We start from the raw sequence: 14,523 nt of genomic DNA on the forward strand, positions 1-14,523 counted from the left end.
GTTGACTTCTGGGAATGTGGTCTCGACACTTACACACACACACACACACACACACACACACACACACACACACACACACACACACACACTTGTACCTCTACCTTAGTGAGGACCTCCTTTATAATGCGTTCCCTAGCCTCTAACTAATGCTAATCCCAACCCCTAAACAAAGTCTCGCGGGCCTTTCAAATTGTGAACACACACACACACACACACACACACACATTCCACATAGCATGTTGCATTTGCTAACTGATAAATAAGCTTTTAAATCATCCAAACTAGCCTCATGACTCAGGAAAGGCAAAGCAGCAGAGATGTTAGATGCTTGAGAACAGAGAGGACAGACACAAGTGATTACCATAATGTCGTCTTGGTTTAGCATTTATTAGCATTTCCTGCACACAGGAAACTCTCGAGGGGACGGTGGATTCCACGCTTGCTCTTCCATTCCTCGCTCACTTCCCAGCTATTGTTGAAGGATGCAGATCGACTGCGAGAGCCAGAGCCTTCTCTGCTGCGTCTGTTTGTTTTGCCCTCCACTCGAAGCCATCATTGTGCGTGTGGAATGCCGCCGCTGCAGCTAACCTGCATGTTTGCCAGCTTTCAAATACCAGAGAACCTGTTCGCAATCCAGACTGTTGGGATTCTTTACCGCGATTGAGTTGTTTTCAACCTCTCAAAAAACAAGACGGGGGAAGTTCGACTCTCCCCTCCTGAGGTTCTGTGTGTTTTTTATCCTCATATCTTGGGAAGAGACACTTAATGAGTTGCAAGGTTTCATCAAATGTGAGGAAGTTTGGGTTTGTTTTTTTTTTCATTTCCCCCCAAGTTTCCTTTCTAGAAACACAACTTCCGTCTTGCACGTCTTCGCCGCCTCTGGAATGCTTCGGTACAGATATGAAGAGATCCGCTCGTGCTCTCTGACTGGTGAACCTTTCTTGCCTCAGCAGACAAACCGACATTATTCACAAGTTAAAAGGAAGCCTGACCATCTGTCTGACCTTATTCATGGTTTCCCTTCATTCCCCAAACAAGCTCTTTTTAACATTTTTCCAGTCAGCGGCGGCAGACAAGTTTCACACAAGTTTCTAATGAGGTCGTACATGAAACACAAGCCAAAATAAAATAATCTGTTTGAGCCAGAAATTAGTCGGGGGCTCACTGAGGAAGTGGAACATCAGCGATAATGTTTTTGTGGTTTCTTGATCTATGAAAGTAATAATGATAGGTTGGGATGGGCTTTAATGAAGAGCCAAAACCACTGTGTTGTTCACAGTCAATGAGGCATAAGAGAGAGAGAGAGAGAGAGAGAGCGCGAGAGAGAGGAGGGCCAGTATATAGTTTACAGCAGGAGACAATATCTGTGGAGCAAGAGTGGGTGGAGAGATGGGGAGATAATTTGGGAGGAATCGGAGGACGGCTGAGGAAGAGTTCACCGGCTGTTTAATTAGAGAAATTAAAGCTGACATCGCGACAGGAGGGTTTTGTTATCACGCTCAGAGTCAAAACACTGATATCAGAGAGATCAGGAGCGAATTACGGACAGAGAACACCAGACCAGAACCTGAACCGAGCCTCCCTCTTGTGCCAGAAGAGCCACGTTAGCCCTTTCCCAGGGTTGGAGGAGTTTTCCGTCTACTTGAGGTCCGGCTCATCAAGTAACACTGTGGTAGTTGTGGTTGTGTCAACGTGACCTTTGACCTCCAATATTTATCAGCTCGTCTTTGAGTCCCAGTGGATATTCATACTGTAAGAAATGTTGTCATGGCTCACGTAAGGTGACAGTGACCTTTGACCACCTGAAACATTTTCAGTTCATCCTTTTAGTGCGAGTAGATGTTTGAGGCGACATTCCCTCAAGGCACTCTGGAGATGTGATGTTAGGTGACGGACACCTTCATTCACCAAAATATTCTCACTTCATCCTAAAATCCCAGTGGACATTTCTGCCAAATTTGATGAAGTTGGCTCAAGGCTGACTGAGATAGTGAGATGGAGTGTTAACGAGAACGGGACGGACGTCTCGTGGAAGTGAGGTTATAGCCTTTGACGAAGACGCCCACTAGGACTGGAGGATGAACTGAATCGATTTTGTTGGCCAAAGTTAGAGAGGTTCCCTCAAGGTGCTCCTTGGATCTTCACATTAACGGGAATGTTAGCGATACGATGTGCATGTGAGATGACAGTGACTTTTGACCACCAAAACATTTTCAGATCATCCTTGAGCCCCAGTGGACACCGGTGCCAAATTCGGAGAAGTTCCCTCGAAGCCTTTGAGAGATACCATGTTCATAATCGTGGGATTGGTACTGCGTCCTCCTGAGGCGACAGTGACGCTGACAGGTCATCCTCGGGTCCCAGTGGACATTTGAGTCAAATTTGAAAAACAACAACAATGAAGCTCCCTTGAGACGTTCCAGGGATAGAGGGTTAACAAGAAAGGGGCACATATGGCGTGGCGTGCGTGTGAGTTGACAGTAACCTTGACCTTTGACCACCAAAATAATTGCGGTGCAGCATCACGTCCCCGTGGGAATTTCAGCCCCTTTGGAAGAAACTCCCTCAAGGCGTTCCAGAGGTCAAATGGGGAAGTACAGACGGACCTACTGACAGTTTTCCTGAAAACACAATGCTTGCCCAAGGCTTTTCACCTGTGTGGAGGCTGAAAAAGGGTGTGACTTCCTGTAACGCCAGAAAATTTCTCTAAAAAACAGAAAATATAAAAGCCTTCACTAATAAAAAACAGCGAGGTGTGTAAGTCAGTCAGATACACGCTGGTTTGAAACTGTCCACGAGTCCCGTCAGCTGCTCCAAACGGGTCTGGAGTCAGCAGGTGGCAAAAGCATTAAAATCAAGGAGCACTGCTGATTATCAGTTACGACCTGCAGCAGAGATTCATTGGGAACATCAATGGTCTCAAATCAGATGAGGAGCATTTATCAGCGCTTCCCGGCCTTGTTGACGGAGCAAACACCCTGATAACACACAGGACCAGCTGTCGGCACACACACGTTCACACACACTCACAGCTGTAGCCACATCCTAATGAGCATTCCAACGTGGGAACGTAAATATCCTGTTTTCACACGTCGAGCTGTTGAAGCAAGGTCGCATGTGTGCGGGCGTGCAGTGGGTCAGCGCATCTCCACATCTGCACCATCGCGTAGAGGCGACAGCCACCAAACAACCCATCATCACGTCCCCCCCCCCCCTTTTTATATGTGTCTTTAGAGAGGTTTGCTCACGTTTCATGGTGCATTAACACTAAGAGTCCAAAAACTACTGAGCTAATTTTGTAATTGTTGTGCTGGTTTGATTAAATCAGGAGGCGGCACCTGGAATTCTGTGCACTTAAGAGTCCTGTCTGTGAGACAGACGCTGCAGGTAGCGCACGTTTACTGAAAATAGAGAGCAACCCAAGTGGTTCCACCTCACTAATCCAACGCATGGGGCTGGTCATTTTCCTCTGTTTGAAACCGGCAATCACACTCAGCTACAGGCCGAACGGACCTGGCCGAGGCCTCGTTGAGGGGGCGGTCGCTGTGGAGTAGCACGTGTACCAGCAGGGCGCTCACGGAGAAAATAAAACCCAAAAACAATTCAATTTCAACATGAAACATTTTCTTATTGCGTAGGAGGTGTTTATGGATGTGCGCTTTGTAACTTGGTTTAAAAGCCACAACAGAAATCATACCTAAGCTCAAAAGATGTTTTTTGGGGAGGCGAGCTTCACCGACTCAGTCTGGGTTGCATCCAGGTGTGCAAACACAGAAACATCAGAAAAATAAAGGTTTTCCATTACAAACAAACAAAAAAATCCATATATGTTTGAGTACTTGGTTGCCTTGGGGTTTTCTTGGATTTCTATGCAACTTCTTTTTGCTTGACCACACGTTTGGTTCTTTGTTCACCACTGGTCCAAAATGATGTTTATGATAGAAGAAATGGAATGACATCCTAGACTTTAACCTCTTAAGTCAGCTCTTGATTCAGTTTTCCTTAAGTGTTTTATTTTAACACATAGTCCGCCGCCCCCCCCCCCCGTTTTTTTCCACTGCATTTCGTCACCATCGCCTTTTTCTTTTCGTCACTCGTGCCTGCCCTCCCCTCCCTGTTTCCTTTTCATCTTTATCCAAGTGACCTAAAAACACGTAGTGAGCAGGCCGCACAGACGTAACGCCGGAGCCCAAATCATTTGCATTTGTCTGAAAGTATTTCTGTTGTTACCAAGCGAAAAGGCGCTTTCTTAGGTGGGACCTTTCCTGCAAAACAGATTATTCTTTAGCTTAAAAATGTACTGTAAAAGGAAAACAATGCAATGCAACAGGCAGGGCCACGTATGTGTCTAATATGTCATCATTTATCTTTTTTGCACTATATAAACATATAATGTACACACACATCTTACGCAACTCCAGAGACGTGCCCAAGGATGAATAACACATCGGCTGCCAAACAATCACTTAACTTATAAGCCCCCTGCTTCATAAAAGGAAATCTACTTGTGTCACTCCTGAAAAATTCACACACCCCCTCGAGCCCTAAAACCGAAGGTAACCCGACTCTCTGATGTGAACCATGACACACCGAGACTCCAGGGGACGCGACGTGAAAAGAAGGAAAGGTGTGACGGAGGAGAGCAAGTTGTGTATTTTGGCCCCAGAGTTTTAGGTTTGTAGTGGAAGCTCTGGGTGAAATCTAAATATTTGCAGTGGTGAATTTGAAAGATTTACTTGTTATGAACATGCGTGTACACGTGTTTGTGTTTGTGTGTGGGGTTGTGCCTCCCACGCGCCACAGCGCCACCTAACACGTCCTGAAATGCACACATCTCCAATCGGATGTTGCCGTTCTTGTTAGTGAATCCACATGTGGGCCGAATACGTCCCTCATTGTGGAAGCAACATTTGTGGCTATAAAATTATAAAATAAATCACCTGTAACTTGTTCAGGAATTATGACGAATTGACTATAAAATGATACAAATGCACAAGCAGACGTAGGGAAAGTTGTTAGGATGATTTTGGGGAAACTCTCACTTGAGATTTATCTTCTACTTGCAGTTTTATTTTTAAACGTCCAGTGAATTTTAAGCCAATTTTCAAAATATAAACCACAGCCATTTCCAGAAAGTGGTTGTCAGAGAAGAAACCAGGCTATGTAGTGAGTATTTCCGTCAGAAGGTGGCGGTATATGCAATGTAATCCTGTTGTAGGATGCATAGAAGAGGAAAATTTGAAAATAAAGCGGGTCGGCCCATTTCGTAAGAAGGCTGGAACACATGGGCGCAAGTGTCAGTTGCTCGTGTGTCTCCTCAGTTGTTGGGTTCCCTTTCTGGAAACGCGTAGGGATGCCCCATATACAGAAGCTTCTCGCCTCCATCCAGTGATACCAGTGCAGGCTGTATTGTTCAGCCATAGAAACCTGATTTCTAATTTCTGTGTGTCTATGGTGACTTTGGGCTGCATTCTCAATACTCAATAATATTACCATTGAACTGCCTGCTTGAACTACGACTAAACTACCATGGGAACGTTGACTTGGTCGTGACTACCTGTTTTGTGGAGCTTGGCCAAAGGAGAATCGGACAATGTTGAAAATGTCACCCCTGGTCACTCAGGGTTGTTGTTCCACGCCCCTGTTTTCCTGAATGAATGAAGGTCCTTTTTCCAGCGATTAGAAATGTTGCAGCAACAGCAGCCGAAGCTTCGGCGGGGTTCTGCAGAATTGGCCGATATGTGAAGGCATGAAATTGATGGATTCAATCATCACATCACAAACACATGTTTCAAATGAGAGGCACTGTCAGTTAATCCAGTTCAGCCAACCTGCTGCCAGCCAGATTCTCCACCTTTCTTCCCGTCACTTTAAATCGCCACACGGTCCTGTGAGTAGGTGTTAAGTGGGTGACTCACAGCAGTGACCAGTCACGGCGCATCTCTCAGTGTGGGCTGCAGGAAACACGTATTCAGTAACCACAACAGCTGAGATTATGTAACGCCAGCTCTTAAATCAGACCAGTATGCGTCCTAGTGGTTCAGACACACACCACATTACCACAAACTTGAATATTTGTTGTGTATAGTACCACTCTTTCTCCTCATGTTTCCTGTCTGTCACCACCTAATAAAGGCGACGTATGGATAGGATTGTTTTAAATAGCAAAAGTGCTGATAAAAAAAAAAAAAAAACCTGTGAGAGAGCGAGAGGGGTCACAGGCAGTCAGGGTTCCCAGCCAGCCAGATGCTTTCTAGATTTTATTCTGTCACAAACCGTCAGCCAAGTCTGGAAAGTTGAGTGAATTTTTGATGGTAAGCCATTGTCTGTTGGACATTATAACCCCAAATAACCACAGCAACATGATCTAAAGAACAAAAACAAGTCCACCAGTTGTATTTGGTGAGAAACCTCATAGAAGGTCCCATGATGTCGACTGTCAACCCGTCCAGTCGTTCATCTATGAACCAACAAGGGCTCCATCGCCCCGATCACCCAATCTAGCTCGCTAAAAATCTTGTCACTTTAATCTTTGACCTGTTTCGTAACGCTTCATCAAACACAAATCGGACTAATCCCAAACCTCAACGCAAAAATTACAACTAATGCGTCTCTATGGACACGCGGGAATTCAATACTGTGAGGGATTTACCTCAGACTGCTGTACTTGGGGTTCATCCAGTCATCGCACTGATAAAATCATAGGTACACACACAAGTACCCACTTCAACAAAAATTTTGGCATGGAGAACCATAAACATTCACACACACAAAAGGAATGTGTGTATGTATTTCTGACTAATCATGCATGTATGTTTGGACGGATATGGGACCTGTAAGGCTTCTATATTAGGACATTCACTGGGATCAGAAGTCGTACCACAGCACCAGAATCTCAACCAAAACAAAAACCTGTGTAAGCAGGAACGCGGCACCGCTGTTGGACCTCGCCGACTGAACACGTAGCTGCTAAGCTGGCAGCTGCAAATCAACATCTGTGTATAAAAGGGACAGCCGGAATGGTGAGGAGCTCCTTCTGGATGCCAGTGCAGTTAAATTCAGCCTGATTGATATTTCTGTGTTGATAAGACACCAGAAGTTACAGCCGTGATTCCCAAACACAGTTACATCGAGGGGGGGAGGTGCACGGACAAAATCAGTTTAACCCACTTAAAATGTGTAAATAAGATGAAGTAATGGCAGTTATGTTGTCTGATTTCCTTAAACTTAGCCGATGGTGGTGCAAGGTTTCACATAGGAAGTTGAATGGTTCAGGGGCTGTCTGACAGAGCTAGCATTAGCGTTAGCAGTGCTAGCCAAGGCATTGGCTAGTGGGGCTGGGGTAAACAGTGGGAGGTTTCATTTTGCAGGTTGGATCTGACAGAGCTAGCATTAGCAGTGCTAGACAAGCCACCAGTGGTTCCGGGGTACATAGTCAGGGGTTAATTCTCCTGATTTTTTTCAGACGCCTAATTTCGTGAACTGGTTAGTCATAAACTGAAAACATTTGTGACTCGGGTGGCATGTTTGAAACAGCTGAGCCTAAAACCAAACCCTACCCATTCCACAGTGTTGTCTGCTCTCCATGAGCGAGGAAAGTGTCATTAGCTGGGGAGATTTTAAGTCTTTATGAAGCGTAAGATTGGATAAACAAAACCTATGCGGGACACACACACATTCCACACACCAGGTGAGGTTTTCTCAGAATGTTAGGGCTGAACAAAATGTCTCGGATGGTTTAACAGACAAACATTCAGGTCAACAACAAAAAGAGCTTAAATACAGAATTAGATTATGGCTGGTCAGCACGCATATTGAATTCATGAAACACTACATCTGATATTAGGAAAAGCCAAACTCATTCTATAGATAGCAGGGGAACTTCAACAGCACTTAGCTTCATTACGCTCAGAGAAAGAAGGGCATTGTTTAAAAATATGGAAAAAAAGAAACCACCATATTGGTTCAATGACAAAAAAGGTTGCTGCAAAAATCTCAAAGGAAAACCATGAAAAGTATACAACAAGAAAAAAGAGCAAGTGGTCAGCGGGAGCCTGTATGTGATTGACAACATATGTTGAGCTTGGCAAACACCACTGTTTTTTACACAGAAGGTGCAAAGATTCTTGCCTCTTATATCGAATGTTGCTTTTCAGATTCGTGGCTTTCCCACGCGACCTCGTGTGACAAATAAATCCGATACGTACAGCGACTCTGTGACACAACACACTTTTTTTTTTTGATGGTGCCGTGCGGTTTCAGTGCGAAAAAAAACACACTTGGTGAGGGTTTGAAAAAGATCTTGTTTTGGGTTCAAATTAGAGTTCCACACAGTTGTTGTTTTTGTTTTAAAAAAAAAAAAAAAAAAAGAAGAAGAAGAAAAAACCACCGTCCCAAAACACAATTTTAACTGTCCCAACGTCAGTGGAATCCATCCCAAAAATCTAAATGTCGTTGCTCTTCCAGACATGGTGTTGGTCTTCTGTAGTTACCAGAAGAATAACCTCTCAAATTATGAACAAAATACGAGATTTAGTAATTACGTCTTTACAGAGCAGGCACATTAAAAAACAATAAAGAAGGAACATTAATATTTAAAGCACCTTCCTTCTTTCATTGTCAGAGTAAATTACTTGTGACTCATTTAATTAAGTTATGCAATATCATAATGTACTGAATTACATAATGTAATAATATACTTCCTTCTCGATGCACTAAGGAGTAGTATTGGCAAGGCACTTAGGATACACTACATGTCAAAATACAATGTGTATATATATACATATATATATATATATGTATGTATGTATAAGTCATAATACATCCCATTTTATTGATAACTCAAAAACAAACTGTGAAAACAAAGTAAAAAATCCCATTACACACTAAATGTGCACACTAATGCTAGTATTTTTGAAAAAAAAATACTGCAATAAATGTCTGCAAAGATTTTACTGAAAAGCTCGCTGTTGGAAATTTGCGTCAAAACAGCTTTGGCCGTTCTGCAGCCTTGAGCACATCCCCCTGTCCCTCCCTCCACCTCCTTATCCGGGTTATCTTACATTTCACTGGACTCGTGTTATTTGCTACGTTCGCTACGTACTCAGTGCTCATAATCACGCCATAACAACTTCTGCGCTGTCATAACCGAAGGAAGTTGGCATGACCTCTAACATGAGTCTTACCTTTCTGCCTATCCACCCATCGCTCCCTCCACCCCCTTGTACGGGTTGTCTTGGTTTCATCAAGTTTATGTAATTTCCTGCTTTCCTGTGGTCATAATAGTCTGTCATCGTCCTGCAGTCACAACAAGGAGAAGCTAGCAGTTGGGCCACGAGTCTTGCCTCTCTTTCAAGCCATCCACAGCTCCTCAATCTCACACAGATTTTCTTAATTTTTATCCGTGTCATGTGGTTTCCTACTTTTCTGTTTTCAGAATCACCATGGCCGCGAGTTGCCCCTCACATGAATACTGGTTGCATTAACCACTTACGACCCATTTGCTCATTCTACTGGGGCGGACAATGCGAAAGGCTTAGCTGGTTTACATGAAGTGCTTTAAACATGGTACACACACACACACACACACACACACACACACACACACAGTGTGGGACCAGGAGCTTCTGTGGTTACGTGTGTGTTTTTGTTTCTGTATGAATGCCCCAGCATTGAGGCAGAACCAGAGTATTCCTCCTGATTGCGCGGTATTGTTCCACGTATCTTTTGTCTTAACCCGGCTGGCATGGGGTGTAGCTCGACTGGGATTCAAAGAAGGGCCTGTTTCCAGATTAAAAATAGCTGGCCTTCACATGAGAACCAGGGGATTCCCCACATGCAGATACATAGCTCCATGTTTTTCATCTCGTGGCTGTCCAGTATCATCTCCAACGTATTGAATCTGTCGTGCTAAAGCCAAAAGAGGAGATCGGTCCTTTTCATCTCACCGGACCCCCACTTAATGATTCGATTTCTATGTAACCTTTCTATCATCTCTGAGAATCTCCCTTTCTTGGGGATGTTCCATGAACAAAGGGCCTCCACAGTAAAGAAACCGCATGTAGACCTTTCATCGCCTTCATAAATACCTAAATCTGCAAAAAAGAATAACTGGGCTTGTGGTCATAAATCATGCAAAAGTGATTCCGGACCACCTGGACTGCTTTTTTTTTTTTTTTGTGCTGACGCTGACTCACCGAAAAGTCTTCCTCTTACCATGGTTGCCCATTAAAGCCCTGAAAGCAGTTTCCTTTTCATCTGATGGAGTAGCGTTACATTTTAAACAAGCCTCCCGCTGAGACCCCGAGCAGTTAGAGGACTGGAGGATCTGAAGCTACCAGCTCTCTGCTCTCTCTGGACCTCAACTAACTGTAGGTTTTCAGTGCGTCGCTTTAAATACAGATCGTTTTGCACATGCGGTCCTCGATTTTTTTCAGGTCTTTGTCAAATAAACGACGTAGTAGGCTGGATCATCACTGTTCCTATGCTTAGAAGGTAAAGAAGAGTCGCTCTGTGACTGTCAAAAAAAAAACAACTTGATTTTATTTAGTCACTTAGTTGGACTAAAACTGAACTTATCATTCATCCGAGCACGTTAGTCTGACTCGACTCATACTTTTCTAAGTCCGACTTGCATCCCCGAGGATCACGTCGACGCTTGTATCGGCCCCAAAATGGCTTGAGGTTCTGAGGATGTTCCGTAGGTTCCACTGTGGTGCTACACAGTCAGTGGGGTGTAGAGCTTGGTAATTTATTGATATATCGAATCCCTTCGACATCCGAGAGCAAAAAAGAGCTTCTAACTATCAGGACGTGTGTTTGTGTCTCTCTATCCCGCCGCCCTGCCTCTTTGGTGTCGTATCCACGGGCAAAACCTACGGTGACACCAACACATTTACCCAGATGAGGTAAACTTAATGCGTCTGGGTTTAAAATGACGTTTTGTTTTTTTTAATAGTCTTCGAATTTAAGGGACGCCTCTAGCTAACTTGTTTGTGTGACGCCAAAGATGAACTGGAGATGAAGTCTAATTGCAACCAGCCGTACGGGGCATTCGGGCGAAGAGATCGACCCTTCCCTGCTTCTTGTACACAGGGACGTTACTGAACGGCCGAATCGGGTTGTGACAACGACTACAACCGTGTGTGTAAAGCCACTGAACGTCTCCGCGTTCTGGCATAGTTTTCTGCTCTTAAAGCGAGGGAAGAAACGGAATCACAGGCTCGCAACCAGGTTCCCACGGTTCTTTCTATGCTCGCGAGAATAAGATTTCAAAATCTGTTCTGCCTCCAGCCTCTAAACAAACCGACAGTGAAGAAGTTTCTGAAGCAGTTCGTCATAGCTGTTCTTTCCCCCGGTCACCTTCTTCACCTTGAATTCTCTAATCTGGGATTAAAATCGCAGCTGTACAAATACTGCACCAGCAGCACGGAACCTGCAAGTACTCACAGCTGCAGGTTCCAGGATAGAAAAGGACCCTGCCAATTAGCCCTACCACCACCCCCCCCTCCCTTCATGGCACCCTTGACAGTAAACCACCGCCATCCCTGACCCCTGCATCAGGTCTTACAACCTGAGGCTCCACCAGGCAGAGTTTAAGGCTTCTGCCTGAATCAACAGCCGCTGGAAGGCCGCCTCTCCCACCTTGCTGACTGCCAGGGTGACATTGTTGAACAAGTCCAGTCAAGCAAGGCTGCCTGTCCTCCGGGACCTGACCAGTGTGCAAACTACTTGCAAAACCGCTAGAAACAAATGAGGAGTGCTGTTCCATTCAATCCTGCAACTTTTTTTTTTTTTTTTAAATTTAAAAGTGCTGTTAAAAGCTGTGGCGCGCTGATCCCCGGGCGGCGCGGTCTCAAAGCGAGTCAAGAAGTCTTACCTGTGATATGGACATGTTCAGGTAGACAAAGAGCCCCGTGGTCGAGGCGATCTGCAGGACCACCACCACGATCACCACCATCGCTACCCACATCTTTGACGGCGCTTCCCGGCGTGCGGTGCCGCTGGGCCCGCCGGCCGGGACCATCATGTAGGTGGTGGACTCGCTGCTCACGGATCTGAAATAATCCTGCTGCTGCTGTGCGCTCGGAGCGGCCATGGCGTTCCCGACGCATGAGTAGACCAGAAGACCAGCGAGACAACAACAACACCGCCGCCGCTCCAGGAGTTGACCGACTGACCGAAAACCAGAAAATTAGATCTCCATGCGTCGGTGCCGCCAGGGAGGCTTTTCATTCGGGGCGGCGCGGAGCTGCAGGAGAGGACCGGCTGAAGAGAGCGGACCAGCGGAGGGTTCTAGAGCTCGGATGCGTCCATGCCTCCTCGCCTCTCAGTGCGTAAAAGTGGGGCTGCTGGAGGAGGCAGCAACGGACTGCTGGGCTGCAACCGGGGGAGAGCAACAAAGAGGGGCTGGCTTAACCTCTTCATCACCCTGGAGCTGCGGAGGAATGCGCGCGCTCTCTCTCTCTCTCTCTCTCTCTCTCTTTCTCTCACTCTCTCTCTCTCTCTTTTATTCCCACCGTTCGTGGAGTGTAAAACTTATCAGCTCAATCATCCTGGTTCAATGGAAGCATGGAAAAACTCTCCAAATATGTCACGATCTCCCCCCCCCCCTTTTTTTTTTTTTGGAAAGAGTTTGAGTGTTTCGCGCGTTGGTGGATCACTTGTTGCGCCCGGACCTGCCAGCAGAGGGCGCGCTAGATACCTAAGAACCGAAGGGCAGCAGAGAAAGAGAGAGAGAGAGAGAGAGAGAGAGAGAGAGAGAGAGAGAGAGTGTCAGTCTGGAATCGTGGAGTAGGAAAAGAAAGATCATGATTGTAGGTAATTGATTAAATAATAGTAATAATACAAATAATTGCATATTTGGGATATTTTCTTGTTTGGTTTAAACAGAGCTGGGGTGAACAGAGCGAGAAACAAACAGTTTTGCCTCAGTAAAGGACTTAATCCCACAATTTATTTAAAAGATTTAACTTTATGATGTAAAATCTCAATTTAGTGTTTTTGAGGCCACAATAAAAATTGTTTCCTCGTGATTTGAGGCAACTGATACAATTTGACCGCCAAATAAAACATGATCCCACAATTTGATGAATGGAGGCTCACGAGCTGGGATGGTCGCTATATCTCACGGCCACAAATAAAATGAAGCGAGGTAGCAAGTTTTATTTTGAAATTAATCATTTTTATCACACTTTATTACAGCGTTTTGTTTTGGTTTTTTTATTTGATCTCAAAATATTAAAAAAAAATCAATCTTTTTTCTTCTTCTTCTCGACCTCCAGGGTTTCCGTTCTTCTGCTGTCTGTTTTTGGGTCTTTGCTCTGTTTGAGAGCAAATATTTGTCCAACACCCTCCAGTTTACCCTCACAAGTTTATTTACGCTAAGATACTTGAATGCTCCAAAAACATCAAGATACTACCCTCAGGCTGCTGACTTCATTTTTTTTTACGAGATGGGATAAATCACCGCACGATTGATGTAGTTTATGGTTTTTATAGCCGTCTGAAGCCAGAAAGAAACAAAAACTGTGAGCCCTCGTTCCGCCTTAAATCACCTTGAATCAGAGCAATTTGTATGAGCGTTACTGTCGTCTTGGCTCAGGCTACTGCTGATATTTCCCCCCAAAAGTAGAATAAATGGACTATAGGACGACGTGCAAAAAAATGTTTATGGTTCATCTCGAAACAACAGCTTTTCCTTTGTTTCGTTGCCATCACAAAACCAGCTGGAGAGTTGTGTGTGTGTGTGTGTGTGCCCGGGGAGGATGGGAGGCAGATGAGGCAGCACTGGAGATGAAGATGGCTCGCCGCCAGTGGCGCGACGCCGGACCAACTGGGGGGACACCTCCTACTTTAACATGACCTCAAAGGATCATATATAAATTGCACGACACTTTAGATGACGTTTTGCGTGTCAAGTCAAGCTCGTGTTATTTGCCGCGGTTTAGTCCCCAGCTGTGAAGACATGCCATTGTTTGTTTCTGAGTAAACAAGCATGCGCTACAAAGATGGGGTCATTTTTTAGTTGTTGCACAACCGCTGTGTAAAACGAGCAAATGAGAAAATGGCCGTAGTTCTCTCTTGATTTATGACCTCAGTAAATTTTCTCGTGAGTTTATGGTCTTAATTACTAGTGTTGAGAGTGTGTAAATGAAGCACGATGGCCAAAGAATGCAGCAGGGATGGCGTATTTTAGCCAACCCGGATGTTAGCATTGCCGTTTGTTCCTTTGACTCTGAGCAAATGAACACCACGTATGATTTTTGAAGTGTAAATTCAGTCGTAGCAGTATAAAGCTAACATGCTGGGAAGGAACTACACGATGGATGTATTACTTCAACACGACTGGCTTCAAGTTAGCAACCACTGCTTTTCATAAACTGAAATAGCTTCAAAATTCGCTAGTATGGTATTTAACAAGCTCGTGTTACCCACGGACCTGATTTCAGGCATTCAGAAGGATGTCCATCGATAAAATCCCTCTAAATTTAAGACGAGGGAAGCGGATGTGGGGCAGTGCTA

At 44.9% G+C, this 14,523-nt stretch overlaps 1 protein-coding gene across 1 annotated transcript in view; it reads right to left on the reverse strand.

Annotated features, from left to right (window-relative positions):
* tnfsf10l (TNF superfamily member 10, like) overlaps nt 1-12,450 on the reverse strand; it is a 66,044-nt gene extending 53,594 nt beyond the window's left edge. Inside the window, exon 1 of the mRNA XM_086197567.1 lies at nt 11,879-12,450. Coding sequence (XP_086053693.1) covers nt 11,879-12,097 — 219 coding nt within the window. The 5' untranslated portion in view covers nt 12,098-12,450. The remainder of the gene's footprint in view (nt 1-11,878) is intronic.
* Nucleotides 12,451-14,523: the final 2,073 nt, after the last annotated feature.

The sequence above is a fragment of the Aulostomus chinensis genome, chromosome 24, assembly GCF_037954235.1.
Source record: "Aulostomus chinensis isolate RoL2024-O1b breed Wild chromosome 24, RoL_Achi_v1.0, whole genome shotgun sequence".
Classification (NCBI taxonomy): Eukaryota; Metazoa; Chordata; class Actinopteri; order Syngnathiformes; family Aulostomidae; genus Aulostomus; species Aulostomus chinensis.